The sequence below is a fragment of the Hyperoodon ampullatus genome, assembly GCF_949752795.1.
Source record: "Hyperoodon ampullatus genome assembly, chromosome: X".
NCBI lineage: Eukaryota > Metazoa > Chordata > Mammalia > Artiodactyla > Ziphiidae > Hyperoodon > Hyperoodon ampullatus.
In genome coordinates, this window is record NC_136913.1 from 950,156 (window position 1) to 977,295 (window position 27,140).

The 27,140-nt window shown below is 51.5% G+C and overlaps 1 protein-coding gene across 1 annotated transcript in view; it reads left to right on the forward strand.

The window, feature by feature from the left end:
* The window catches only part of CSF2RA (colony stimulating factor 2 receptor subunit alpha), a gene marked incomplete at both ends in the record, with an annotated part of 43,945 nt that overhangs the window by 9,333 nt on the left and 7,472 nt on the right, over positions 1-27,140 (forward strand). Inside the window, 13 exons of the mRNA XM_079727208.1 lie at positions 761-890; positions 983-1,155; positions 3,437-3,570; positions 4,074-4,103; positions 4,802-4,937; positions 6,561-6,657; positions 8,476-8,557; positions 9,020-9,121; positions 18,583-18,738; positions 22,277-22,300; positions 22,964-23,040; positions 24,969-25,089; positions 25,922-25,972. Coding sequence (XP_079583334.1) covers positions 761-890; positions 983-1,155; positions 3,437-3,570; positions 4,074-4,103; positions 4,802-4,937; positions 6,561-6,657; positions 8,476-8,557; positions 9,020-9,121; positions 18,583-18,738; positions 22,277-22,300; positions 22,964-23,040; positions 24,969-25,089; positions 25,922-25,972 — 1,313 coding nt within the window. The remainder of the gene's footprint in view (positions 1-760; positions 891-982; positions 1,156-3,436; positions 3,571-4,073; positions 4,104-4,801; positions 4,938-6,560; positions 6,658-8,475; positions 8,558-9,019; positions 9,122-18,582; positions 18,739-22,276; positions 22,301-22,963; positions 23,041-24,968; positions 25,090-25,921; positions 25,973-27,140) is intronic.

Sequence of the window (27,140 nt, forward strand, 5' to 3'; positions counted from 1 at the left end):
GTTTCAATAATTTTTTTTGTTTAGTCTTAGGGTTTTCTACGTATATGATCATATCATCTGCAAACAGAGATCATCTTACTTCTTTCTTTCTGATTTGAATAACTTTATTTCTTTTTCTTGTCTAATTGCTCTGGCTAGGACTTCAGGTACTATGTTAAATAGGAGTGTTGAGAGTGGGCATCCTTGTACAGTATCTTAGAGGAAACGCTTTCAGTTTTTCTCAATTGAGTATGACATTAGCTGTGGGATTTTCATATTTGGCCTTCGTTGTGCTGAAGTAAATCCTTTTTATACCTATTTTGTTGAGAGTTTTTATCCTGAATGGATGTTGAATTTTGTCAAACACTTTTTCTGCGTCTATTGAGATGATTATGTGGTTTATCACTTTCACTCTGTTAATGTGGTTCATCACGTTGATTGATTTGCGTATGTTGAATCATTCTTACATCCCAGGGATAAATTTGACTTTTAACGTGCTGTTGGATATGGTTTGCTAACATTTTGTTGGGGATTTTTACATCTATGCTTATTAGGGATATTGGCCTGTAATTTTCTTTTCTTGTGTCTTTTTCTGGCTTTGGTATCAGAGTGATGAGTGATGCTGACCTCAGAAAATGAGTTTAGAGGTGTTCCCTCTTCTTCTCTTCTTGGGAAGAGTTTGAGAAGAATTGGTATTGATTCTTCTTTGAACCATGAAGCCATCCGGTCCATCCCCCTTTAAACTCCACATACAAATTATTTTGTTTCTGTCTCTTCCCAGGTGCGGAGGGCACAGCTGCCCAAAACTTCTCCTGTCTTATCTACAATGCGGATTTCATGAACTGCACCTGGGCCAAGGGCCAAGCAGCGCCCAATGATGTTCAATATTTTTTGTATATAAGAGACTCAAAGTAAGTGTTGACCTCATGTAGACAACCCTGAGAAATACAGTGAAGAAAGAAATATGCCCTGATTATCCTCTGAACACTTTGGAATCTTACAGGAAAAAACTCGAAAGAGAATGTCCTTGTTACCTAAAAGACTCGGGAACCCATGTGGGATGTCACCTCCAAGACCTCTCGGGATTAACTTCGTACAGTTACTTCCTGGTTAACGGTACCAGCCAAGAAACAGGAATCCAGTTCTTCGATTCGGTTTTGTTGTTAAAAGAAATAGGTGAGAGCAACCACCTGTGATTTAACCACTGCCTAGTAGGTCCGACAGAATTTGCGTTGAAATCTGCGTAAGTTTCCTGGAGATGCTGTAACAAATGACTACAAACTGGGAGGCTTAAAACAATGGAAATGTATTCTCTTGCAGTTCTGGAGGCCAGAAATTCAAAATCAAGGCATTGACAGGGTTAGTTCCTTCTGGACTGTCTGAAAGAACTTCTGCTCCCATGCCTCTTTCCTAGCTTCTGGTGATGGCCAGGAGTCCTTGGCTTATGGATGCATCATTTTCATCTCTGTCACCATGTACATCTTCCTGGTATATCACAAATCTCCCTTCCTTCCTTTTATACAGACACCAGTCATTGGATTTAGAGCTCACCTTATTCAGAATGACCTCATCTCAAGATCCTTAATTACTCAATCAAACATGTCCACAAATTAGAGAGACAACCACCCGAGAAGAGCAGGCATGGTAGCTCCACACCCTTTGCCCATGCCTTGCCCTATGCATCTCTTCTGTCTGTCTGCTCCTGAGTTATGTCCTTTTATCGTAAAACAGTGATCTAGTAAGTAAAATGTTTCCTGGGTTCTGTGAGCTTCTCTTGCAAATTAATCAAACCCACGGAGGAGGTCAGGGGAATCTTTGATCTATAGCAGGTCAGTTGGAAGCACAGGTGATGACCTGGATTTGGGATTGACATCTGAAGTGGGAGGGCTGAGCCCTTCACCTGTGGAATCTGACGCTACCTCCAGGTAGATAGTGTCAGAATTGAGTTGAATTGTAGGACACCCAGCTGGTGTCAGAGAATTGTTTGGTGGTGTTGGGGGTCAGAGGGAAGTCCCACACATCAGAACTGGGTGCAGAATCCTAAGTCCAGATCACAATGATAGGCCCGAAGAGTTATATCCCTTACTTTGTTCTGAGCTGGAAAATCCAGTGTAAGTATCTTAGGGATAGAGCATCTCATCTCTAAAGTTAAAGACGATCAGATCTACTCGATGTGGATGTGGAGTCCATGAGATTCACAGTCACAAGAGAAGCTTCACACAGCCAAGCTGTCCAAACAGACCTTCAAAGGTTCCAACAACAGAAGTGAGTCTCAGCTTTTAGAATGGAACAGACGCCCATCAAAATGCAGTCAGATACAGAATTTCCATCCTGTTGATTGCTGGCATGCACCGTCATGGGGTCACTGTTTGGATATCTGTTCAACGATGAAGGCCACTAAAGTTCCTTGACCTTTTCAAACATGCATCAACTCCCCCATTTGGAAACCATAACTTTGCTAGCTCCATGTGGACCCGATTCCTCCAAGCCCCCATCTTTCCCTCCTTCCCTCCCTTTGGGTAACCTGATACAAGGACAAGTGTACACCCAGTTGAATCTACCCAGATGCCACCTCCTCTTTCTCTCCTTAGGATCTGACAGTCCAAGCCCCTCCACCCATCCTGGACCACTGTGAATTCACGTCTTCTTCTTCTTTTTTTTGCCAGCTCTTTCTCTTCTTTCTACTGCTCTGCTGCAGGCTGGTCTCTTGAAGATACTCCCGTATGCCAAACAATGTCTTCTCTTGAACGCCAGCCCCCTCCTTCTACCTGCAGGCTCCCTGACCCCATAAGATAGTCCAGGCCTCTTAAGGCTAAAAACATCTCAAACCAGCCTCTCTCCTGCCCTCCAAACCCATCACCACCTACCTCCTCAGGTCTTCTTTTTTAAAAATTTTATTTACTTTTGGCTGTGTTGGGTCTTCATGGCTGCACGTGGGCTTTCTCTAGTTGCGAGGGTTACTCTTTGTTATGGCGCAGGGGCTTCTCATTGCGGTGGCTTCTCTTGTCGTGGAGCACGCGCTCTAGGCGCGAAGTCTTCAGTAGTTGTGGCGCATGGGCTTCAGTAGTTGTGGTGTATGGGCTTCAGTAGTTGTGGCTCACAGGCTTTAGAGCACAGGCTCAGTAATTGTGGCTCATGGGCTTAGTTGCTCTGTGGCATGTGGGATCTTCCCAGACCAGGGCTCGAACCCGTGTCCCCTGCATCAGCAGGTGGATTCTTAACCACTGCGTCACCAAGGAAGTCTCCCCAGGTCTTCTTGAACCCAAACTTCCTCCCTTCTGCACATGGTGGCCTGATGATTGATCATCTTCCCCAAGAGCCAACACTCAGACCCACCCTTGCCTCCCGGTGACCTTGGTGAGCTACCACCAATGTTGGGAAGGCAGAACTGGGTCTCCTCTCTGTGGTCCAGGGGAAGCATTCTGGATTAGAGGTGTCTGCTGGGTTCTCATTACAGAGCAATACAACCCACCCACCAATATCACCGTGCACTGCAACAAATCACACTGCTTCATCCGGTGGGAAAAGCCCAGGACCCGAAAAACACTGTCCATCAGGGAGTTCCAGTACCAGCTGGACATCCAGAGACAGGTGAGTGGACACTGCTCCAAGCAGGGCACCATGCCTCAAGAAGCTTGGCAGTCACCCCCAAGACCCACCGTGAGAATGAGGGGTACATGAGGTGGGCTCAGAATGGGTGAACATCTGGGAAAATTCAGGGTCTGCTCTAAGCCCACCTGCACCCAGTGTAGACAAGGAGGAACCCTCTCCCTATGTCCACCTGGACCCAGTGCAGACAAGGAAGAACCTCTGCTCCAAGCCCACCTGAATTCTTATTAGTATCCATTTCCAGCTGAGGTTCTAGAAGGAGCCATGAACAGGGACACCCTCCCTCCTGTGGACATGTTCCATCCTTCTATGTGGAGTCCACTGTAGGTTAGGGGGGACAAAAGGAGCTCAACCCTTTGTTGGGCCCTGACTGTTTCGGTTTTTCCTGACTGCACTCAAAGGGAGAGATTGGATGATAACTATGAAAAACCTTCAAAATGGAGAGAAATAAACATTCTATTTTGGTTTGGGTTTTTTTTTTCTAGAGTAATACCGGAAGTGGTAGAAATCAACTGGTGAGTTACAACTCTGACCCAAAATATCACCCTTGTAGCTTAAGTGTACAATGTTGGGCAATGGACACATGCCAACTGCAAACTTGGTCCAGTGGTGGCCAGGATGGGGACGGGGTAAAAACCAGAGGATGGAGGTTCCCTAGAGTACCGTCCAGTCAGTGATATAGGGGCATCCCCCAGTAGCCCCCTGGGTGGGGTCTCCCTCTTCTATCCATGTTCGTCAAGGAAATATTCCTTGGAGTGTCAAGGAGATGATATTTTCTTCCAAAATTCCTCTCGAGGTTGATCATCAAAGTACTTTTTGTTGATCTTTTCTAAGTTTCACCACCACTCTGACCTCAGTATCCTCCTCTGTCCGATGAGGAAGTTGAACTTGGTCCTCTTAACATCCTTTACAGGGACATTAGCCATCCATGGGTTCGTTCATATCCACTGTAGCTCTTGAATCATTTCTGCTTCTATACTTATGATCCTAGCAACCCCAGGAGTGGTTACTCGGAAAATGGCAGAATCACTCATTGTCATTATTCCCTTAAACATTCCTCCCAAGTTCTCAGGACGTAAAGTACCACATTCATGTCCAGATTGGGAGAGTGTGGCTTTGAATCTTTCACTTCAGTTGGGCAACTGAAAAGACACCCTCACTCTGTTTCTCAACACAGGCAACAACTCTGTCTAACTTTCTGTTTTCTCCAAAGATTGTGGTGTCTGGTGACTCGGGGAATAAATACAGCTTTCCGAGATCGGGGTTCAGAGCCAAACACACCGTGAAGATCAGGACGGCAGATGCCCGGAAAGCCCACTGGGGTGCCTGGAGTCAACCAGCTGAGTTTGGTACGTGTCCCAAGGTCATCACTGGACAGATCCTGGCATCCTGAATTCATCTCTGAGCCATTCTGGGAGGGGTTCCTGTCCACCGGCCCCTGCAACACTGTTCCCCTGGCAACAGCAAGGGCTCGTGAGAGGGACCCTTTAAGAATAACTAAGAGCCTTTCTAAGCCTCCGCCCCACCAGGAAATGACCCATCCCTCCTGGTCACGCCAGACAGCCATCACGGTCCACCTCTGGTCAGAATACAGCTCACATCCAAACTGGCTCTGTTTCTTTCTAATCGGGGGAGGGCTAGCGTGACAGATTTTTTTTTTTTTTTTTTTTTTTTTTTTTGTGGTACGTGGGCCTCTCACTGTTGTGGCCTCTCCCGTTGCGGAGCACAGGCTCCGGACGCGCAGGCTCAGCGGCCATGGCTCACGGGCCCAGCCGCTCCGCGGCATGTGGGATCTTCCCGGACCGGGGCACGAACCCGCGCCCCCCCCCGCATCGGCAGGTGGACTCTCAACCACTGTGCCACCAGGGAAGCCCTAGCCTGACAGATTTTACTGCCTTCCTCCTTCTAACTTTGATTAGTTGGCAAGAATATAATGGTTTGGCCCTAAAGCCAATCTGATACTTAAGAGTCTACCTTCCCTTACATCCAGTCTCAAACACCTTCAGTGTTTTAGCAAGCATAGCATGCATACGTTGGTTTTTTTTTTTCTGATCCAAGATCAATGCCTTTGATACCTGCCGGTGTAGAATTTATGAAATGAAATAAGGATTCAGCAATATTTCATAAGCTGGAAGGGACAGCTGAGTGCAATATGGAATTGGTTTGCCATCTTGCATTTGTCAGTGGGTTCTTAGCCGTGACACCAAAAGCAGGAAAGATAAAAGAAAAAAATAGGTAAACCGGACTTCATCAAAAATGAAAACTATTGTGCATCAAAGGACATGCTCAAGACAGTGAAAAAACAACCCATGAAGGGGGAGAAAATATTTCAAATCATTTGAGTAGGGCCAAGCCTCCAAAGCATAAAAAGTACTCTGAGAAACCAAGAACAAAAACACTGACAACCCACTTTAAAAATGGGTTTAAAATATGCCCCCACCACCAACAACAAAATAAGAATAGACAAAAAGAATAGACTTTTCCCGGAATAGAGCTCTAAACAGACTTGGCTGACATCCATGTGACTTTTTTTGGTTTCATTTCCCCTCCAGAATATGCACTTTTGACAATTAACATAGTGCTTTAAAAAAATAATGTACCGTAAAGAGCGCTTATTCTAAATGACATGCGAAATTAAAGCTTAAGAATAGATGGGACGCAATTTTGTTTAAAACCGCATGCCTGGAAATGTGCATTCATCCTTTTTTGGCCCGTTTTTAAATTGAATTCTCGGTCTTTGGGTTGCTGTGTCTTAAAATCACTTTATGTGTTTTGGACGTGATCCCGGGGTCGTGTTGTCTCACGAACATCTTTTTGTGAAAGTTGCAGGACTGGGTCCTTTCTTTAGATGTCCGTCCTGCTCTGGGCATGTTTCCTCCTCCGTGAGCTAGTGAGGACATAAGCTGGCTGAGTGGTGACCGCTCACGCCCCGGCCCCTGGCGTACTGGGCGTGTTTCCCTCTCTCTCCCCAGGCTCTGCGGAACCAGAATCCAGCCTGCTGCATGTCTACCTGCTGGTGGTCCTGGGGACCCTCGTCTGTGGCCTGATCGTCAGCTGCCTTTTCAAAAGGTAACCCCAGGTCGTCCTAGGTGGGCATCCCGGTGGTCAGCGGAGGGGGCCGGTGTTTATTCCAAAGGCAGCCCCAATCGGCTGGCAAAAAAGAGAGGGCAGCCTGCAAACATCCCAGGCAGTCCTAGCAGCCAATTGGCGTGTGGGTTTTCTGGAGGAAAACTTGTCTGGAGAAAGGGAAGGAAGTTGGAGAGATGGAAAAACACACAGGAGAGAAACAGCTCTGATGCTCCATCTGTCAGTGGCAGGCGGGCTGGCAACCAGCAAGGGTCTCTCCTGCCCCCAGACTCCCGCCGGGCACCCCTCACAGCTCTGCTGTGCTCCGAGTTCTGCCTGCCTTCAGCCCCTGGAGCTTCTGGGGTTCTCAGAATGTCTCTCCTCCTCTGACTTTCATTTCCCCCAGCACAAGTTATTCAGCCCCGGCTCCCAGACCACTGCAGTCAGCCTGTCCACGGGCACCTCTGCAGGGATCTTTCCTGTTGTGTGACCCTGGCATCATGCAGGGTCTGTGACCACCGGGCAAATGCTTTGCAATGAACATGCAGACTAAAGTTGCATGCGTATGGCATGACGCACTCTGCAAAGCATGGGGAGATTTTGCACCTGGAGACCCTCCTGCAGGATGTGGGGATGCTGTGGGAGTCCACCTGCGGCCCCTGTCCTGATGCCCCTGTCTTGGTTGGGCGTCCTGTGCTAAATGTCCCCCAGGACCAGGCGAGACACTGGTCTGCCTTGTGAAAGCAGCTGAGAGGCACCCCTGTTCCCAGGGACACTGGACCTGGGAGCAAAGAGGCGTTTGCGCAGCCCGGTCACTGGCTGTGGTAACAGGGACAGATCTCATGCTTTACACGGAAGACTTATCTTAAAGGAAAGCTGTGTGAGTTTCCTGTAGCTGCCGGAACCAGTGACCACAAGCCAGAGGCTTAAAACCACAGGCATCCATCCTCCCCCAGTCCTGGAGACCAGACCTCTGAGGTCAAGGTGTCCCAGGGTCACGGTCCCTCCAGGGGCTCCAGGGGAGGGTCCTTCCCGCCTCTTCCAGCTTCTGGGGGCTCCAGGCATCCCTGGGCTTGTGGCCGCATCCCTCCCATCTCTGACTCTGTCTTCACGGGGCTTCTCCTCTGTGTCTGTGTCTCTCCTCTTCTGTGTCTTAGAAGGACCCTGTCATTGGATGTGGGGCCACCCTCCTCCAGGGGGACCTCATCTCAGACCCTTCACTGCATCACACCTACAAAGACCCCGTTTCCACATAAATTCCTGCTCCCAGGTTTCAGGGGTCAGGAGTTGAATATATCTTTGGAGGCTACCTTTCAACTCAGTACAACGTCTCCTGATGATGTCACAGGATTGGAGGTACCATTCGTGTGGTGAGAAAGAAAATAAACGCCCCTGTGAACATGCAGCAGGACTAGGGTGCTGCAGGACCATGGAATATGCTGGTTAAAAGATAGCATTGAAAATAGGTGACATCCACAGAAGGCGGCCCAATCTGGAACCGTGGGTTTCAAGGTTGGATAAGCCTCCTGGTCTTTAAACACCCCAGACTCCTCCAAGCTGCCAGAGACTGGACATGTCCCCCACTCCCATCCCTGTGCCCAATGGAGTGAGTGAAGGTTCTAAAAAGACCCTCACAGAGTCTGTCATTTTCTCCATGGTCTAAGCCTGGAGTTGGTCCTTCTGTGATTCTGAAAGGAAATTGTTCTGAAGAAATGAGCCTGGATGGCGTGTTTGCACGTGACATGACAACATGTCCCCTTTGGGTGCAGGAAGGAAATTGGACGTTTAGGTCTTCTCTTCACACATTTCTTGTCTCACCAGGTTCCTAGGGACGCACAGGTTATTCCCGCCAATTCCACGGATCAAAGATAAATTGAACGATAACCATCAAATCGACCACGAGGTACATATGGGGTGGGGGGCAAACCAGGGTGGAGAAGAGGGAACAGTGACCCCAGAATCTCAACTGTGTCCACCCAAAGGGTCCACAGGAAGTGGCTGCCGTCCCGTGTCCTGATCCCTGGCCTTCTCAGGGGTCAGGGACGGGGGTTTTACCTGCGAGCTGTGTCTGGGGAAATTGGGTGGGGGGAGAGGAGAGACGGAAGATGGGGAAAGAGAAAGAGAGAGGTGGAGGCAGACTGAAAGGGCTCTGACCAGACCTCCGGGAGGGGACGGCTCCAGACAGGATGAAAAAGGACAAGGGACAAGGGACACCCCCATACGTGAGACCGCCCTTGGGTGCACCCATCACGTCTGCCTCTCCGTGGGGCGGGGGCTACGTATACCGACTCCGCTGTCTGGCATCATATCCCCCAGCTCTCAGCTTGCTCACCCCCTTTCTTGAGCTGGGCATCTCTCCTCTCAGGAGCACCGACCCACACCCTCTCCGGGCCCCTGGGACTTCCCGCCCACCCCAGGGGGCCAGGATGAGCCACATCCCGCTCCCCCTGAGCTCTGGGTGGCCCTAGTGTGTGTGTTACCCTAGGCTCAGATGTCCCTCCCACAAGCTCATCTGCCAGCTACAAGATCTGACGCAGAGAGCCGTCTCCGATTTCTAGCTAAACCCCCGTGGCCGCTGCTCACAGGGGTCCTGACACCCCCATCCTTCTCGCCATCAGATCCTCTGGGAGAAGTTTACACATGATGTGGGAAAAGGTGACAAGGAAGAGGTCTTAGCCGTGGAAGAAGTCACAGAAGCCCCAGCGAATGCGTGAATTCCAGATGTCTGTATCCCTGGGACTTTCTGGAAGTTGTTGGTTTTTTTACAGTTTCTTTTAATGTTTTTTCAATGTTTTGCTTAATTTTTTTGAATGTAGGTTTTTGTTTGTTTGTTTGTTTGTTTGTTTGCGGTACGCGGGCCTCTCACTGTTGTGGCCTCTCCCGTTGCGGAGCACAGGCTCCGGACGCGCAGGCTCAGTGGCCATGGCCCACGGGCCCAGCCGCTCCACGGCATGTGGGATCTTCCCAGACCGGGGAACGAACCCGCGTCCCCTGCATCGGCAGGCGGACTCCCAACCACTGCGCCACCAGAGAAGCCCTGAATGTAGCTTTTTAAAATTGTTTTGAGCATTTTTCTACCTTTCGGTTTTGTTTTGTTTTTTTACTCTAAAAAACAATGTGATGTTTTGCAAAGACGCTTTGTAGTTGGAGGGATGTTTCGAGGCCCGTCGATCCCGACCACGTGATGCGCCTTCCAGCTCCTCCAGGGAAACACCATCCCTTCCTCACAGGGAGGGGTCCGAGCTGCTGCTGGCCGCTGGGGCTGGGATGAGGGTCTGTGCCGCCACCCGCTTCCACTGGCAGAAGATTTACATCCTCTTTTTTTCTCTACTGGCTGCAGTTTAGAAAGGAATGACTGTCCAGTGGCTGCTCTAACAGGACCAAAATTACTGAGTCGACACAGAGGGTGCCTACTTGCTATAGCCTGTAAGCCCTCCTGCCTGCTTCTTATAAGGGATGCTTGTGGATTATGTCACACCCACCTGGGTAATCCAGGACCAAGTCCCCATCTCGAGACCTGGGACTTAGTCACATCTGTAAAGTCCCTTCTGTTAGAAGGCAACATTTTTATAGGGTCCAGGTATTAGGATGTGGACCTCTTTGGGGACATGATTCTGTGCACCACATGGAGATCAGAACCTGAAGGTCCTTGGGGACATTATTCTGTGCACCACACGGAGCCCAAGGAGGGAAGCTTGGTTGAGCGGCTGTGATGGGCGAGCTCAGAGCCACCCTCACTCCCCCGAATTCGCACCTGACCCCCTGGGCTCTGTGTCCCCTCCCCATACCTGGCCGGTGCATCCCTCCCATCTGATTGGATCCTAAGTCAAAACAAGCTGAGTTACATACTTTATCATAAACCAGCAAAGTCTGTTTTCAATTCCAGTCTTTGCCTGAGTCCCGTGAGCAGTTTTAGCAAATTATCAACCCTGCAGAGGCGGGTCACGGGAAGCCCTGATTTATAGCCAGTCGGTCGGAAGTCCGGGCTGCCCGGGACTCCCAACTGGGGGTCTGAAGGGAGTAAGGTCTGGAGTCTTGGGGAGCCGGTTGTAGGTGTTGGAAAATGGCCCAGAAGACCGCACACACCCACATGAAAGACAGAGCAGCTGAGCATTTTATGGCACGGATGTCACATCTCAAGAGAAATGAGTTATTTATGTCTGTGAGTCTGTTTCTGCTTTGTATATAAATTCATTTATTTTTTTAGATTCCAAAGTGATGATTACCAAAGGAGAAAGGAAGTGGGGGAGGGAACAAATTGAGTTTGGGATTAAGAGATACAAACTACTATACATAAAATTGATAAGCAATGATTTACTTTGTAACACAGGGAACAATATTCAATATCTTGTAATAGAGTGGAAAATAATCTGAAAAAATATATATATATATATAATTGAATCACTTTGTTGTACACCTGAAACCAACACAACATTGTAAATCAACTAGACTCCCATATAAAATAAAAATTAAAAAAGAAACTAAGGTCATTCTAATGGAAAAAAACGAGTTCTTGGACTGATGCCCCAGGCACTCAGGACCTAACGCCCCTGTATCTTTCTGTGACCCCGGTGGTGATCGGCTCAGGCTGCAGGTGCCTGCCCGTCTCTGCCACCCGGGAGGCCCAGCCTGGACCCTCCTGGTGACTGTGTGGTTTGCACAGTGGTGCCCCTGTGCTCACACAAGGGGTCAGCGGCTGCAGAGGCAGACTTTCAGGAACTTGCAGGCCAGAGCATTGCCCAACAGGATGTGTGAGGCTGGCACAGCTGGGGTGGTGGGACTGGTCCCAGTGACACCAGCTGCCTCCCCGGCATCCTCTCCCCGTGGGAGGGCAGAGGGTGAGCATGTGCTTCCTGGGGACCCCTCTCGGGGCAGCTGTGCAGCTGCCTAAGTTGCAGCCTTAAATAGACAGTTGAGGCACTCGGTCAGCAGAGACTGACCGGGCACAGGTTCACGCGCCGGGCTTTGTCCTAGGATCACGGGGTACCAAGGGACACTGGAAGGGGGAGACAGTAGAAAACTCCCGCCCCGATGGAGCGCCCCTCCTGCTGAGGCAGCCGACCACTGGACAGCAGGGAAAGACGTGGACGGCGTGTGAGTGACATGTTCCGGGGGCAGAGGGGAGACGGGGCCGTGTGTGGCCTTGGAGGGGCTGCCAGGGAAGGATCCTAGGAAATGTGATATCCAAGGAGAGCCATGGCCTGATGGGGAACCCTGAAGCATGTCCCAGGGATGATCTCACTTTGGCATGAACCCTCTCCACGGGGTTCTAAAAGAAGGACTTTAGTCCTTCTTTTGGGCTGGAATTTCAGACAGGAGCTGATGCTGCCATCATGAGTCAGAATTCCTTCTTCTCTGGGAAACCTCGGCGTTTGCTGTTAAGACCGTCACCTGATTAGACGAGGCCCGCCGCCATATGGCGCATCTTCTCTTTACTTCAAGTCAGCTGGTTGTGGACTTGAGTCACACCTAGCAAACACCTTCCCAGCCACCCCCAGGTAAGTGTTTGAATGAGTGGGGCTGTCACCTGGACATCCGGACACACGAACTGACCACCACAGGAATGTTTAGAGCAGGTGGACACTGCGACATGTCCTCACATGGGGCTGTCCAGGCTCCGGTGGGTCCCTGTGCTCTTCCTGGAGACTGCCCACCAGGAAGATGGACACCTGCCCCCAACAACTGTACCCCCAGCACCTGTCCCCTCCCACGGCATTTGCTCCTGACAAAACCCCAGGGAAAAAAATTGCATGTCCAGGTCCTGAAGCGACCTCCCAGCTCCTGCACATGACTTCAGAGGCATGGAGTCCCCCTAAATTGGTTCACCTAGGAAAAAAAGTCCTGATTTGAAGCATTCGCAGATTCTTGTGGAGTAAAGGTTCCCAGTGCAGCTACCAAGGGCTTGACAGCAGCTCCCAAATCTCCTGGATGGTCAAGGTGACCTCAGATCCGGTACCAGGGGGCTGCAGCTCACCCCCGCTTCATGAGGAGAAGCACTGCTGATGTTCCCATCCACCTACCCACCTGTAAGATCAAGCACGTGAGCCGGGAAACTCACCTCCCCTTTATTTCTCCAGTGCATCACCCCCTCACTCCCAAGTGCCCCAGGTCCCATCCTATGGGCCATTCCTTCAGGTCAAGACCTGTCATCAGAAAGGAAGTGCCACCCAGAAGCCTGAGAGACTAGACTGCCCTCCCCAATGACCAGATGTCCGTCTGCCCATCCTAGGGCCAGGGTAGAGGAGGGGATATCTGTGCAGTGGGAGTGTAGCGACAGCATCAGGGCACACACAGGGTTGAGAGGGGAGAAAGGAACTCGAAATTTCCTTCCGCTTTGAAATTTTGCCCTAGAGTGGTCCAGATGGGGAAAAAAAATTCTATGAACAGAAAAAAAACAACTTCTGGTAACAGCTATCCAACAGCAAACAGTGGATACAGGGCCATGCAGAGGACATGGTGAACTAGAGACATTTTATTTTTAGGATTCTTTCTATTCCACTTTTCTTCTCCATTCTTTCTTAACATCTTGACTTCCTGCATTTATGAGCAGATCCATATCAGTCATTACCACTTTAGTATGAATTTGCAAAATGCCTCCCAGACAGGCGCATTTTATTCTAAGTCCCCGTTAAAGGAATTTAAATTCAGGGGGACGAGGGACTGGACACATTTTTGGTTGTTGTTCAGGAGATGTTTTCAGTGGCCCCGAAATAACACCATGAGAAAGAGTTGGTGAAGTCGTCATCCGGAAGATCAGGAACCCTCACAAACTTCTCTCTCTCTGATTGATTGGTCTCTGCAAAGCCCCCTCCCTGGGTCATGCACACGAAGCGCCCTGATTGTCAAGGGCTCCTGGGAGACTGGTCCAGCTCTGCCCTCTTATGGGGACTTCAAGCTAGAAATCATTTTCACCAAGGCCACACAAACTTAGTCAAGGTGAAGATGCTGGGGCCATGTGAGAAGTGTGTTGCTGTGAGCACCCAGATTTCAACTTATTTAAAACAGAGAATACCTGTCCATACAGGTAAACAGGCAGACCTTGGAGGTGCTGTGGATTTGGTTCCAGACCATCGCAATAAATCGAGTAGTTCCATAAAGTGAGTCACTTGAATTTTTTGGTTTCCCAGTATATTCCCCTGTATATATACACCACATCTCCTTCAACCAATCATCTGGTGATGATGCCGCATTTTATTTTATTTTATTTTTTAAAATTTTATTGGCCATACTGCATGGCATGTGGGATCTTCCCCAACCAGAGATCAAACCCATGCCCCCTGCACTGGACTGTCAGGAAAGTCTTTATTTTTTTTGGCAATGATGCTGTATTTTAATCACAGGGCAGCCTTCCCTATGGGCTGCAGTGCCCAAGGCCCACCTCCCCTCTGTCCATCCTGACCCTCCTTCTGCTCCACCTGGGCTGGGGGCCACGGCAGGGGCTGGGGACCATGGCAGAGGCCATGGGATGTGCCACTGGGGATGGCGGGGACTGGGCCCCAGTCATGGTTGCCATGGTTGTCTTTGCAGCCCATGCTCCTCGGGGCTTCTTTACCTTGACAACAGGGGCCCTACCTCCACCTGCTTCTGGGGAGAAGCATCCCTCACACACCTGGGCTGAGATGTCTATCAGCATCCAGCTCACATGCCCAGGTGGCTCCTGTGCTGTCACGTGGTCGACGAAGTCTTGTGAAGGTGTAACAGGGAGGAGCCAATTCTGACTCCACGTTGGATCTGTTTCTTTCACTTTAACCCTTGCTTCCCGCTGCTTTTGTTCACAAAAAGGATACTGTCTATACACAGTGGTCTGCCTCGGGGAACCCTGCCGCTCTGCCTGGATGTTAAACCAAAGTGTCTTTGTTCACGGAAGCATCCAGACCCTGCCCACCTGCGGATGGCTGTGAGAAAGAAGAAATGAATGTACCCCCTCCCCGAGGCTGGCCATTCCAGGGGATATTTACAAAACTTATGGCCTTTTTACTTTACTTCCTCATCTCCTGCCCCTCTATGTGCTATAAAAGAAACTGGCATCCAAACCCCGATAAGATGGTCTTTTTGAGACACTCCTCTGCCATCTTTTCAGGCTGCCGGCTTTCCAAATACAGTCGTACCTCGTTTTCAGGCAGATCCCAGGAAAAACTAAAGCTGAGCAAGTGCTGGCTCTCGTGGAGGCCGGAGAGGGGATTCCGGGTGTCTTCATGTGCATGGGCGGGGTGAGGGGTGTCCAGACTCTGCCAGGGACCAGGGAGCAGGGGCAGTGATGTCTGGGTGGGGGGGAAATGGGGACCTTTGGAGGAGAATCTGAGTCTGGATGTACAGGCGGGAGGGCCGGGGTGGGGGGAAGCATGGACAGTGTCCTGGGGTGGCAGCAGCAAATGACCGCAGACCCGGGGGCTAAACACCACAGGCATCCATCCTCCCCCAGTCCTGGGGACCAGATGTCTGAGGTCAAGGTGTCCCAGGGCCACGCTCCCTCCAGAGGCTCCAGGGGAGGGTCCTTCCCACCTCTTCCAGCTTCTGGGGGCTCCAGGCGTCCCTGGGCTTGTGGCTGCATCCCTCCCGTCTCTGCCTCTGTCTTTCCGGGGCTTCTCCTCTGTGTCTGTGTCTCTCCTCTTCTGTCTCTTAGAAGGACCTGTCATTGGATGTAGGGCCACCCTCCTCCAGGAGGACCTCATCTCAGACCCTTCCCTGCATCACCTCTGCAGAGACCCTGTTTCCAAATCAAGTCACATTCTGAGGTTCTGGGGGGTCAGGAGGTGGACTTACCGCTTTGGAAGGAACAGAGTTCTGCCCACTCGCCCCTCTAAAGAGGCTCCTTCCCGACTGTGTGCACCCCCAACCCCCAGCCCTGCCCTAAAGTGCCCCCAACCTGCACCCACAGCCCTACCTCCATCCACTTCCCCCAGGCGTCGGCAAACGTTCGCTCCTGTGAAAACCAGACGCTTAAGCCTCCGCAGGCCACGCGCATCTGTCAACCAGATCCGGTCTCTCTTTTTTTGTTGTTAACAACCCTTTAAAAATGTAACAATTTATTCTTAGCTCACAGGCCCTCCAAACACAGGCCAGCGTTTGTCCGGTAACCCCAGTGCATGCCCTCTTTGAGGTGAAGGCCAGGTAACTGAGATTTGTAAGGAAAAACACAACCTAAAATTAAGGAAAAGAATTTTATTTATCTTTAAAATTAATTTTTACTGGAGTAGAATTGCTTTACATTGTTGTGTGAGTTTCTACTGTGCAGCCAAGTGTATCAGTTATACGTATACACCTGTCCCCTCTTGTTTGGATGTCCTTCCCATTCGGGTCACCCCAGAGCACTGAGTAGAGTTCCCTGTGCCTGTACAGCAGGTTCTCCTTAGTTACCTTTTTTTTTGTGGTACGCGGGCCTCTCACTGTTGTGGCCTCTCCCGTTGCGGAGCACAGGCTCCGGACGTGCAGGCTCAGCGGCCATGGTGCACGGGCCCAGCCGCTCCGTGGCATGTGGGATCTTCCCGGACCGGGGCACGAACCCGTGTCCCCTGCATCGGCAGGCGGACTCTCAACCACTGCGCCACCAGGGAAGCCCCTAGTTACCTATTCTATACATAGTAGTGTGTATAGATGTCCATCCCAATCGCCCAGTTCATCCCACCACCACCCCACCCCGCCTTGGTAACCATACGTTTGTTCTCTACATCTTGTGACTCTGTTTTTACTTTGCAAGTAAGTTCATCTGTACCATTTTTCTAGATTCCGCATATAAGTGATATTATATGATATTTGTTTTTCTTTATTTAAAGGGAAACACACACCATAGACAGAGTGTGGGCCACCTCAGAAGGTGAGAGGCCAAGAAAGATCGTTTAAACTCTCTCTTCTGCGACATTAGGTCAAGTACGACCTCGCTCCAAGCTGCAAGCGTACCTACTGGCAGAAAGCTGGGAGACGTGTGTTTTTGTCCTCTGGAGAGAGGCAACTGGTTAACGTAGATGGGGCCCCGATAAACCGGGGGGTTTAGGACAAACCCTGCACGGCCCACGGGGCTGTCAAGACCTGCTGGTTCAGGAAATAGTGATTGTTTATCCCGAGAACGAGGCTGGGGCTGGTCGTCCCCTCCGGGCTGTGCGAGAGGGTGGGACTCTTCCGGTCCCTGCCGGGCCTCAGCCTGTGGTGGACGTCCCTTCCTGGTGCTGGGCTCCTCCAGTGATAAAAATGTGTTCTTCCCCTCCAGTCACTGTGGGAAGGTTTTCTGGGTTCACAGGAGGCTTGGGGTTAATTATATTTCCCCAACAGCGTGAGGCTGAGAATCTGCTCACTATGGCATCACGCTACGTGGATCCCCCAATGTCATAAATGACCTCCACCCCGTTCTGGGGACCCCTCTGCACATCCCCACAGGCACTGAGTGACTGGGCCATACCCACCCTGCAGGGTCTTTGTGTGTTTGCCATACCTGCTCACAGAGCAATGCTTTCTTTGTTTCGCTGCGTGCAGACTCGGAACTCCGGGCAACAGTCCCCAGGTGCGCACAGGGGATATGCCATCACAGCTGTGTGACTTTGGGCAGCCTGCTTGCCCTCTCTGGGCCGCATCTGTGAAATGGGATTGAAGACAGTGCTTGCTCCATTGGGTTGTGGGAATTCCAGGGAGGCCCACAAAGTCCCTGAACAGAGCCCCGAGGCTTGGGGAGGGGAGGGGTGGAAGGGGAGGGGCTTGCGCAGAGAGTTTTGTCTGTACTGGGTCTGGAGGGGCCAGGATGGGGTGGGGAGGGAAGAGCCCGGAATAAAACCAGCATTTTCCTGACTTTCTCAGAGCCCCGAGGATGCACTTTCCTGCCTCACCCCAGCACACTGATTCCACCTCAGGGCTGTACCGGGGACCCCAGTGCTCTGGGGGCTGATGCCTCCCTGGGATGGAGACGCTGGGGTGCTACAGGAAGACCACCCACAGGAGGAGGGGCCAGACATCACCCCCCCACAGGGACGCAGGGGTCCAGCCCTACAAGACAAGACCTGCCAGGGCATCTCACACGGTGGGAGGGTGTCCAGGACCAGGGACCCATGACCACCCACCTGGACTCAGGGAGCAAATCCAGAAGCCCCTTCCCCACCCCGCCAGCTCAAATTCTGAAGTCCAGCCCGGCCGCCCAGACCAGACAGACGGACCGTGCTCTGTGACCAGCACAGTCACTGCCCACAAACCACAAAACACCAGATGGTTGTAAAACCCCCTAAGGAAGGAACACGGCTGAGTTCATTAATAAAGGGTCCCACTTCCTGCTGAAACAGAAAAAGAAATTCATAGATGGGTTGGGGGTGCAGGAAGGAGGGCAAGGAAAGCGGGGATGAGGGTAGAGTCTGGAGCCCAATCCTCCCCCCATGGCAACTGCAACTTCTGTTTTATGTGCGGAAAAAAAGAAATTGAAAAGCGGGCTCTGGGGCTTTGGAAGCCCTGGTTCAGACAGGGAACCGGTTCTGTGTGGCTACACTACACGCCGGCTAAGACCAATGTTATCAGTATCAACGTATCCATGGTAACAGATGCACCACCCAACGCAGGACATCCCATAAGAGGAGGGTAACAGGGGAAACTGGGAGAGGGTGTGAGAGGGGTCCATGGGACCTCCGTGCCTTGCGCTGAGCGTCTCCGAAAAGCGAAACTGCTGAAGAACTTGTCTGTTAGTAAAATGAGGAGAATAATCATATTAAAGGCCCAGAGGGGAGAGGCTAGGGGAACAGCAGAAAAACAAAAGGCGAATATCTCCAAAGCGTATTAGGGTCTTTGGAAGGAAAACCGTGTCTCGGCAGACTCTCTCTTTTAGGTGATGAAACACAGAAGGAACACAGAATAGTGACAGTTCAGGAAATGTCATTTGCGGACAGACCGCAGGACAAACTGAGTCACCGCCAACTTGCACTGTTTCCGGAGCTGTCTCTCTGTCTCTGTCTTTCTCAGTGGAGTCCCCAGCGGGCAGCGGCTGACCTGCAGGACCTGAGGGTCCCGGGGAGGCCCCCCCTCTCATTGAGACACAGGGGACAGACCCCGGCCGTGGGTGGAGTCTGCTGCCTCTGGGGTCCACGCCAGGGACCCCGGTCCATCGTGGGCGGCCAGGTCAGAGGGGGAAACGGCACGTGGACTCGTTGACTCACTCACTGACCCACAGGCCATCCTGCAGGGGGAGGGCGCCATCCTGCAGGGGGAGGGCCTGTCTCTCCCCCAGGGTGCCCTCAAGGCGTCCCACCCCTGAGCTTTCAGGGCGATGCAGCCCTCAGGGTCCCTGGGACCAGCCAGCCCGTGGGGTTAGTACTCTGCGTGGTGACACTGCGCATGGGGTCTTTCCCAGCCCGCATCACCCTGTGCGGTCCTAAAAGTTCGGGGCAGCCGGGGACCCCATGGCTGAGGGCGGCACAAACATCTACCAGGGCTGGATCTCCTTTTCTAATCCTGGGGCGGAGGGCGGTGAGTGATGAGGGGCAGTCCCATCGCTCCTAATTCAACGTCTCCTAGGTAACAGCTGGAAGGTCTTCTGGAAAATCTGCCGGATGGATGGGTGATTTGAACTTCCTTACTGCAGCCTCGCGAGGTTTAGCAAGTGGACAAACCCGTGTCACAAGCACGATGTGGAACGCTTCCCTCTGGATTCCCTGTCCCTCCCTCAGCCAGGGGACACCCCAGCCCCTGTAGATGAGACGCACCATCTCCCAAGTTTCCTAGAGAGGGAAGCCCACGGTGTGAATTCTGTTGTCTGGCTTTCTTTCAGCTCAGCATGTTTTTGAGATTGGTCCACGTCCTTGAGTATACGGGTAGCTCGGTGCTTTTCATGGATGAGTCTCACTCTACCGCAGCGCATGGCTATGTCACAGTTGCTAGGTGCATATTCCCACTGATGGGCGTTTTGGTCATTCCCAGTTTTGGGTGACAAAAAAATCAAGCCGCTGTATGACATTTGGGTACAAGTCTTTCTGTGGAAGGGAATCTTCCTTTATTTGGGGTAAATACCTGAGAGTGAAATTCCCGAGCCGCATAGGAATTGTGTGTCTGACTTTATAAGGTCTAAGAACTGCCTGCTTTTTGCTGTGTCCTCCCCAAAATTTATATGCCAAAGCTCTGACCCCCAATGGGATGGTGTTAGGATGTGAGGCTTTTAGGAGGTGACTAATTAGGGTTACATGAGGTCATGAGAGTGGGACCCCCATGATGAGATTAGTGTCCTTAAAAGAGAAGAAGATGCACCAGAGCCCCTCTCTCCATCACGTGAGGTCACAGTGAGAAGGTGGCCAGCTATGCCAGCGCCCTGATCTTAGACATTCAGCCCCAGAACTGTGGGAAATAGTGTCTGTGGTTTAAACCACTCGACTAATGGTATTTGCTATGGCAGCTCGAGCAGATTAATGCCAGACTGTTCTCCAAGGCAGCTGCACTATTTTAGAGCCCCACAAACAGCGCTTGAGGGTTCTGGGTCGTCAGCATCCTTACCAGCTCTTGTTATGATCTTTTTCATAACCTTCCCGCTGCTTGTTTCTATATATTTATGAGCTTTGATAGAATGCCTACCCTTAGATATCAAAACGTCTGCCTGCCTAAAATAGTGATTCCAAAAAGTAGCTTTATTTAGTTATTTATTTAGGCCGCACTGCATGGCTTGCAGGATCTTAGTTCCCTGACCAGGGATGGAACCTACGCCCCCTGCAGTGGAAGCGCAGAGTCCTAGCCACTGGACCACCAGGGAAGTCCCTGTCAGTAGCTTTTAGCTGAAAAGAAAGAATGATTTCTCTGCTCAGTGATACCGTCTTATGGGCTCTGCCCTCCCTGGGAACTTGGTTACAACTTTGCTGGTTTAATTTATAAAAAACCTTTTTGAATCCTATACCATACCTGTGTGTGAAGTTAAATTTTCATAACACCCTAAACATCCCCTACCCCGCAAAATCATCTTGCCGTATATTCAGTGTGCTCATCAAGTGCGTCTAAAACCTATAGCAGATGGTACCCCGTAACGAACGTCGTTCGAGCTCTCTAATGAAGGTGCAGGTTTGACAAGAGCTCTTGTGACCCCCAAAGGGGTTTTGTTTTCTTATCTTGTCATGGAGGATCAATAGACATACAGTGAATTACACATGATTATAATGTGAAATGCAGTCAGTTGTGACTTAGGTAGACACCTGTGAAATCATCACCACAGCCCCTATGGTGAGCATCTGCATCACTGCATCAATTTCTGGGTGCCCCTTTGTAGCCCACACACACTTCCCTACCGTGTCCCCCATCCCCAGGCCACCTGAGCATTGTTAAAGTGGCACTTCATTGACCAAAAATTATAGGTTCCACATCTATCCTTGTCAGAACAAAAACTTTTTTATTTTTGGCCGTTATTTGAGTCATTTTCTCTTGTGTCACAAGTTGTGCAATTAATCATGAAGATAGTGAGGGTTTCTGTCTTCAGAATGACTGGAAAATCTGCTGATCACATGGTCCCCGCCTCCGCAGGTCCGTCTCAGAGCATCCTTATGTGGCATCACCACGAAGCCCCGTTCCTACTTACCCCACCTCGTTCCTGCCTTACTTGTCTTGGTTAAGCATCACCACCTTACGTGACGGTTTTCTCCATTTTTGTCACCCTTCATGTGCGAATGTAAACTCAGTCAGAACAAGAGCTTTGTCCATCTCTTCTTCTTTTTTCCTTTATCCCCAGCGCCTTGGACAGCACCAGCTCCGGCACAGATCTGCAGTCCATATCTGTGGAATTTATAAATTAAAATGCCGACCGATGCATCCCTTCCTGCCCGTTCTGGCTCCTGACATCTGATGGAGCTTGGTCACCATCTGGGTGGAGGTCTTACTCCCTAACTCCCAGGTGTCTGGAGGGAGCGGGTGCCATATTTATTTTTATTATTTTTTTTGCGGTACACGGGCCTCTCACCGTTGTGGCCTCTCCCGTTGCGGAGCACAGGCTCCGGACGCGCAGGCTCAGCGGCCATGGCTCACGGGCCCAGCCGCTCCGCGGCATGTGGGATCTTCCCGGACCAGGACACGAACCCGTGTCCCCTGCATCGGCAGGCGGACTCTCAACCACTGCGCCACCAGGGAAGCCCCAAGAAGTCACTTTTAAATAGCTGAACTTAGGGACTTTTCTTCCTAAATGAATAGGGGAAAGGAAAGAAAGAAGAAGAGGCTTCAATGGGGAAAAAAAAAATGGGTTTCTTTCAAACCCGGGTCTATGGCAGTGAAAGCGCCCGCCAGGGAATTTCCTACAGATGGGTATCTTTAGGAAAGACAGATGGGTTTCTAGGAGAACAAATGGTGCAAAAGAAAATCTGTGATAATGTTTGTTTATGCCAGTACGAGTGGTACTTCCTTCGAGGCCATAAAACTTCCCTGGAGACAGAATTTATGATGGTTTCAACTCTTTCCTGGGAGTGAAGTGTCCCCAGAGGGAATTGATGGCATGCGTCACTCCCAGAAGTTTTTGCTTTCAGTTTGATAAGAGAAACTCCGAGAAGCCTTTGTTTTCCTGCATCTGCTGAACCCCAAATATCTTCCGCTTAAAATAATTTCATACCCATCCTGGGGTTCCGAGGGGGTTCCCACATTTGCAGACAGTGCTGAGAAGAGAGCCACTTACCATCTTCCCTTTGTTCTGCCTTTACAGGGCAGCCTCTCTAAGAGAGACCCTGTAAGTACCGCTTCCTTTCTCTGCAGCCTCCCTGCTTGGGTCATAGATGCTCAAAGTTGAGCCCTCAGCGGGCAGCAGGCTCAGCTCAGCCCCAGGTCCCACTGAGCCCCTTTAGGGGTCACCGGGCTTTGTCTCTGATGGTGAAGCTGCGATTTCCCAAATGCCTCTGACTCAGCTCAAGGAGCCGGTTGGCACCCGCCCCGAGGAGAGGGCAACATCCTTCTTCCTAATGGAGCTTCGGACACCTTCTCAGCACACAGTGTAGTGACCTAAAAGCGTCCCCCTAAAAGTCATTCCACCCAGAACCACAGAATGGGACTTTCTTTGAAGCAGGGTCTTTGCAGATGTGATGAAGTGAAGGGTCTGTCTTCTGTGTAGAAAGAGTCGGAATAACCCCAACCTCCCTTCCCAAGGGCATGGGGACCCTGCCCGAGATGTGGGCACAGACAGACAGCTGTGAGACCCAGGTGCAAGACGGCAAAGCCCCTTAGGGCCCCGCCACTGCGGGGAAGGGTGGGGGGATATGGACCGAGGAAGCGGGTCCCCTGTGTCCGCCCGGTGTCAGGATGCTCTCCTGCGAGGTGCACATCCTCTACCTTCTCCCTGTTCCCAGCCCGGCGTTTGTCACCAAAGTCCATCACAAGATCCTCTTTTCTTTTAAAGGTTTTCCAAAGAGGAGGAGATAAAAATGAGCACCGGATGCCCGATTCTGCCGTGACGGTAGAGCACACCGTCCGCATGTAGGTGAAGCGCGTGTTCTATAAAATCTGGAGAGAATGGAGCTCCACGCAGCATTTCGGTGAGTCTCCCGGGAACGCCCGAGGCCACCGATGCCTGGCCAGGAGGGAAGGAAGCAGGGGCCTTCCTTTGAATCCTACTGCTTGACCCTCCTTTTTTTGGCGGGGGGGGGGGGCAGTTTCTCTTTTATTTCAAATAGTTTCACCTTCATTAAGAGCTTACAAAACTGTCGGGTATATGCATTATCTCATTTAATCTCCATTTTGCGAGGAGGTAACTGTAAGTGCAATTTTAATGTTTGTTCTATAAATTAAAAACTTGCACATTAATAATTGAACTGTTAAAAGATTATGTGTTCCTTGGGCTTCCCTGGTGGCGCAGTGGTTGAGAGCCCGCCTGCCGATGCAGGGGACACGGGTTCGTGCCCCGGTTCGGGAAGATCCCACGTGCCGCGGAGCGGCTGGGCCCGTGAGCCATGGCCGTTGAGCCTGCGCGTCCAGAGCCTGTGCTCCACAACGGGAGAGGCCACAACAGCGCGAGGCCCACATACCGCAAAAAAAAAAAAAAAAAAAAAAAAAAAGATTATGTGTTCCTGGACACCATCCTCCTACGGAATGGTCACAGTACAGAGGTTGGTTGGTAGGAAAGAATCTTCTGTGTCTTAGAAGGACCCTGTCATTGGATGTAGGGCCACCCTCATCCAGGAGGACCTCATCACAGACCCTTCACTGCATCACGTCTGCAGAGACTCTGTTTCCAAATAAGGTCCCGTTCCCAGGGTATAGGATGGGGACACATCTTTACGGGGGTCCACTGAGCCAACTGCAGGGCCCCTCCCAGCAGAGGGGCCCCAGGGTGGGTCCCGCAAGCTCTCTGATTAAACACATTATCTGCAGCCTGTCCTGCGGCTCTACGCCCCCTCCCATGTTTCTGGGGTCACCCTATGGGGAGGGACCCTCTCAGCTGCAAGCACAAGGACACAAGCTGCTCTGGGCCACTCCTGCCTCAGTCTCACTGGGATGTCTCTGAGGCTCTGGCTCCGGTCACCCCCCACCCCAGGGATGTCACCCTCACGGGGTCAGCCAGGGTGTCCCCACTTCTCTCCCACATGAGGGGGCTCTGACCTCCAGAGTGCCTCCCTCCCTCAGGGGGCCGGGAGGGGTATCACAAAGTGAGTTGCCTGAAAATCTGACAGCTGCCGTCTGTCAGCACGCCTGGCTTGGCTCCGGGCAGGAAATGCCAAGGGTTGGCCCCGTAAGCTCAAGGTTGGCAGACCCACTGGGCACCTCATGCAGCCTCATGCCTGCCCTGTAGGACCAGCAGAAACCCCACAAGGTCGGGATCCACCCAGTCCCTCCCTGCAGGACTCCCTCGGGATTCACTGGGAGCCAACAGGGCATGAGCTCTAAGTATGCACCTGCTGAATGCCTAAAAGACATACAGGCTGCCCACCCTTCCCCAGACAGCAGCTACCAAATCCATGTTTGAGCCTCCTTCCCCATAGGCAGTGGGTTCATGGCTTGCAGAAGGGGTCCAGGCTACACGAGTCAAGTCAGAGTTCCCCCAGAAAAGCCTCATTTGCAATTAAAATGAAAACAACACACACACACATATATCTTTCTCTCATCCTTGACATATCACAATTACACATTCATTCCTTTGGCTATGAAGTGCAGTATTGGAAGTTAATATCCACTGAGAAGGAAGGCATTGTGTGGTATTAGCTGTGTCCTCGTGGAAATGTAATTGGTGGGTCCTCTCTTGTGAGCAGCAGGGTGGGAAAGATAGGGACAGTGAAAAGGGGTGGGGTGGGGTAGGACAGGATCCCAGAAGAATCGATTCTTCACTGCCAAGATTCCCACCTTCCTCAGGCCCCTGTGTCTGGAAGTTCTCTCCTCCCCTGCTCAGCCCTGCTTCCCCCACCCCATAGTCTGATAACGGGTTGGCAGCCGATGTGTGCAAACCTGACCACCCGGTCACTCCTGACCCTCTGCGCCTCTGCCCCAGCAGGTTTCCCAGAGAACTTCCTTGTGGTCCGGATCGGGCTGCTGGTGAGGGCAGCGGTTTTGCCCAGCATGGGCCTGAAGTTCCTCTGTAAAAGGGAACACCCGCCCCCACCCCAGAAAAAGAAACTCGAGAACAGCATGACGGAGGCCACACACAAAAGGGCCCACGCCTGTCACCCCGTGCACGCAGAATGGCCAGAAACCCAGGTTCAAAAAGCAGATTTGAGGTTGCTTAGGGCGGAGGGAGGGGAATGAGGGTGGGGGGCGGCTGCTAATGGGATGGCCCGTCTGCTGCCTGAGCCCCATGCGTGGCCCAATACCCGCACTGGTTCTCTCCTGATGGCCGGGTCAGGGGGGAGTTTGACTTTCCCGTGTGCTTGTGGGCTTGACGCTTCCTGAAAAAGGCAGTCATTATTTTGTGCCTGAAAGAATAAACTTTAAAAAGAGATTAGGATTGACATAAACACGCTACCATGGGTAACAGATAGCCAGTGGGAACCTGCGGTATAGCACATAGTGCTCAGCTCGGTGCTCTGTGATGACCAAGGTGGGTGGGATGGGGGAGGGGGATGGAAGAAAGGTCCAAGAGGGAGGGGATGTATGTATACATATAGCTGAATCACTTCATTGTAAGGAGAAACTAACACACCATGGTAAAGCAATTATACGCCAATAAAAAATGAATAAATTAGTGTATTGATTAAAAAGAAGAGGCTTTCAAGAAAGAGGCAAAGCCAGGGGTCTCTGCAAAGAGCACACGTGTGTCTGGAAGACGGGTCCTGAGGACGTCACCGGACAAAGTGACTGTGAGCTCAGTACCGGTTCGGGGCTGTCCCTGGTGTCACAATTCAGAACCACCTGCTGGGTGACCGTCCAGGCACAGGCGATGGAGGCCGGCTATGGTCACAGCCACCACACGGGGGCAGCGGTGAGCGACCCGCCCATTTCCCGGCCCCAGTTTCTCAGCTTCCCAGGCCCAGAGGGGGGTGGTCTCTGGCCCGAGGGGTCGACTCAGGGTGGTGGCATCAGCCCTGGCTGCAGATGCAGGCTCTGTCCCCTTGGCCGGCTGGCTCGCCACACCTGTGCAGGATGTGTTGAATGCCAGGTGACCACCTGGAGGGCCTGGAGCGTGGGCATCCCTAGGAGACCACCCAGGCAGGGGGCTGTGGGCGTGTGGAGGAAGGTGGGGGGCATCCCATGCCCTCTGCGGATGTCTGTGGACCACTGCATACACAAGGACCAAAATCATTGATGGAGCGTCTTGGGGTTATCCTACAGCATGCAGCCCTGGGGGACATCTGGAGAGACCTGGGGAGTCCTGGGGGGGCTTGGGAATGTGTAGGGTCCCCAGAGTCTCCGTCTGGGGGGATGAGAGTGCTTTGGAACCAGACAGAGGTGATGGCTGCACAACATTGTGAATGTGCTAAATGCCCTCAGACTGTGCACTTAGCATGAATTCTGCAGCTTGTGAGTTAAACGTCAATAAAGCTGTTTTTAAAAAAGAAAAGAACGAACACATCATGGGCATCTTCATCTCCGAGATGCCTGCAAACCAGGTGGAGGGATGGGTTTTCGCCGTCTCTTGGAGGGCAGACAGACAGACAGCCTCCGACTTACGACAGATGGCCCCATCCTTGCCGTCACACTACCATGTGCAGACTTTGGAGCTGGCATCTGTGCTCCGCCCTGACCCTCCTCTGTCAGGGTGTGACCTCTTTCCCTTTCAGGGAAAACCGTTTATAATAAGTAAAGAAAACGAAAAATTGCCCGGATGTTTATTCACGGATTTGTATGAATGCAATGGTGTGGGCTCTGTAGAAATTGTAAGGAGATGTAGATTCATTTCTGCGCCTAAGGAAAGATATTCGTGGTGTATTTTTAGTAAAATTAAAAAGTGACAGGACTTCCCTGGTGGCGCAGTGGTTAAGAATCCACCTGCCAATGAAGGGGACACGGGTTCGAGCCCTGGTCTGGGAAGATCCCACATACCGCGGAGCAACTAAGCCCATGCGCCACAACTACTGAGCTCACGCGCCACAACTACTGAAGCCTGCGAGCCTAGAGCCCGTGCTCCGCAACAAGAGAAGCCACCGCAA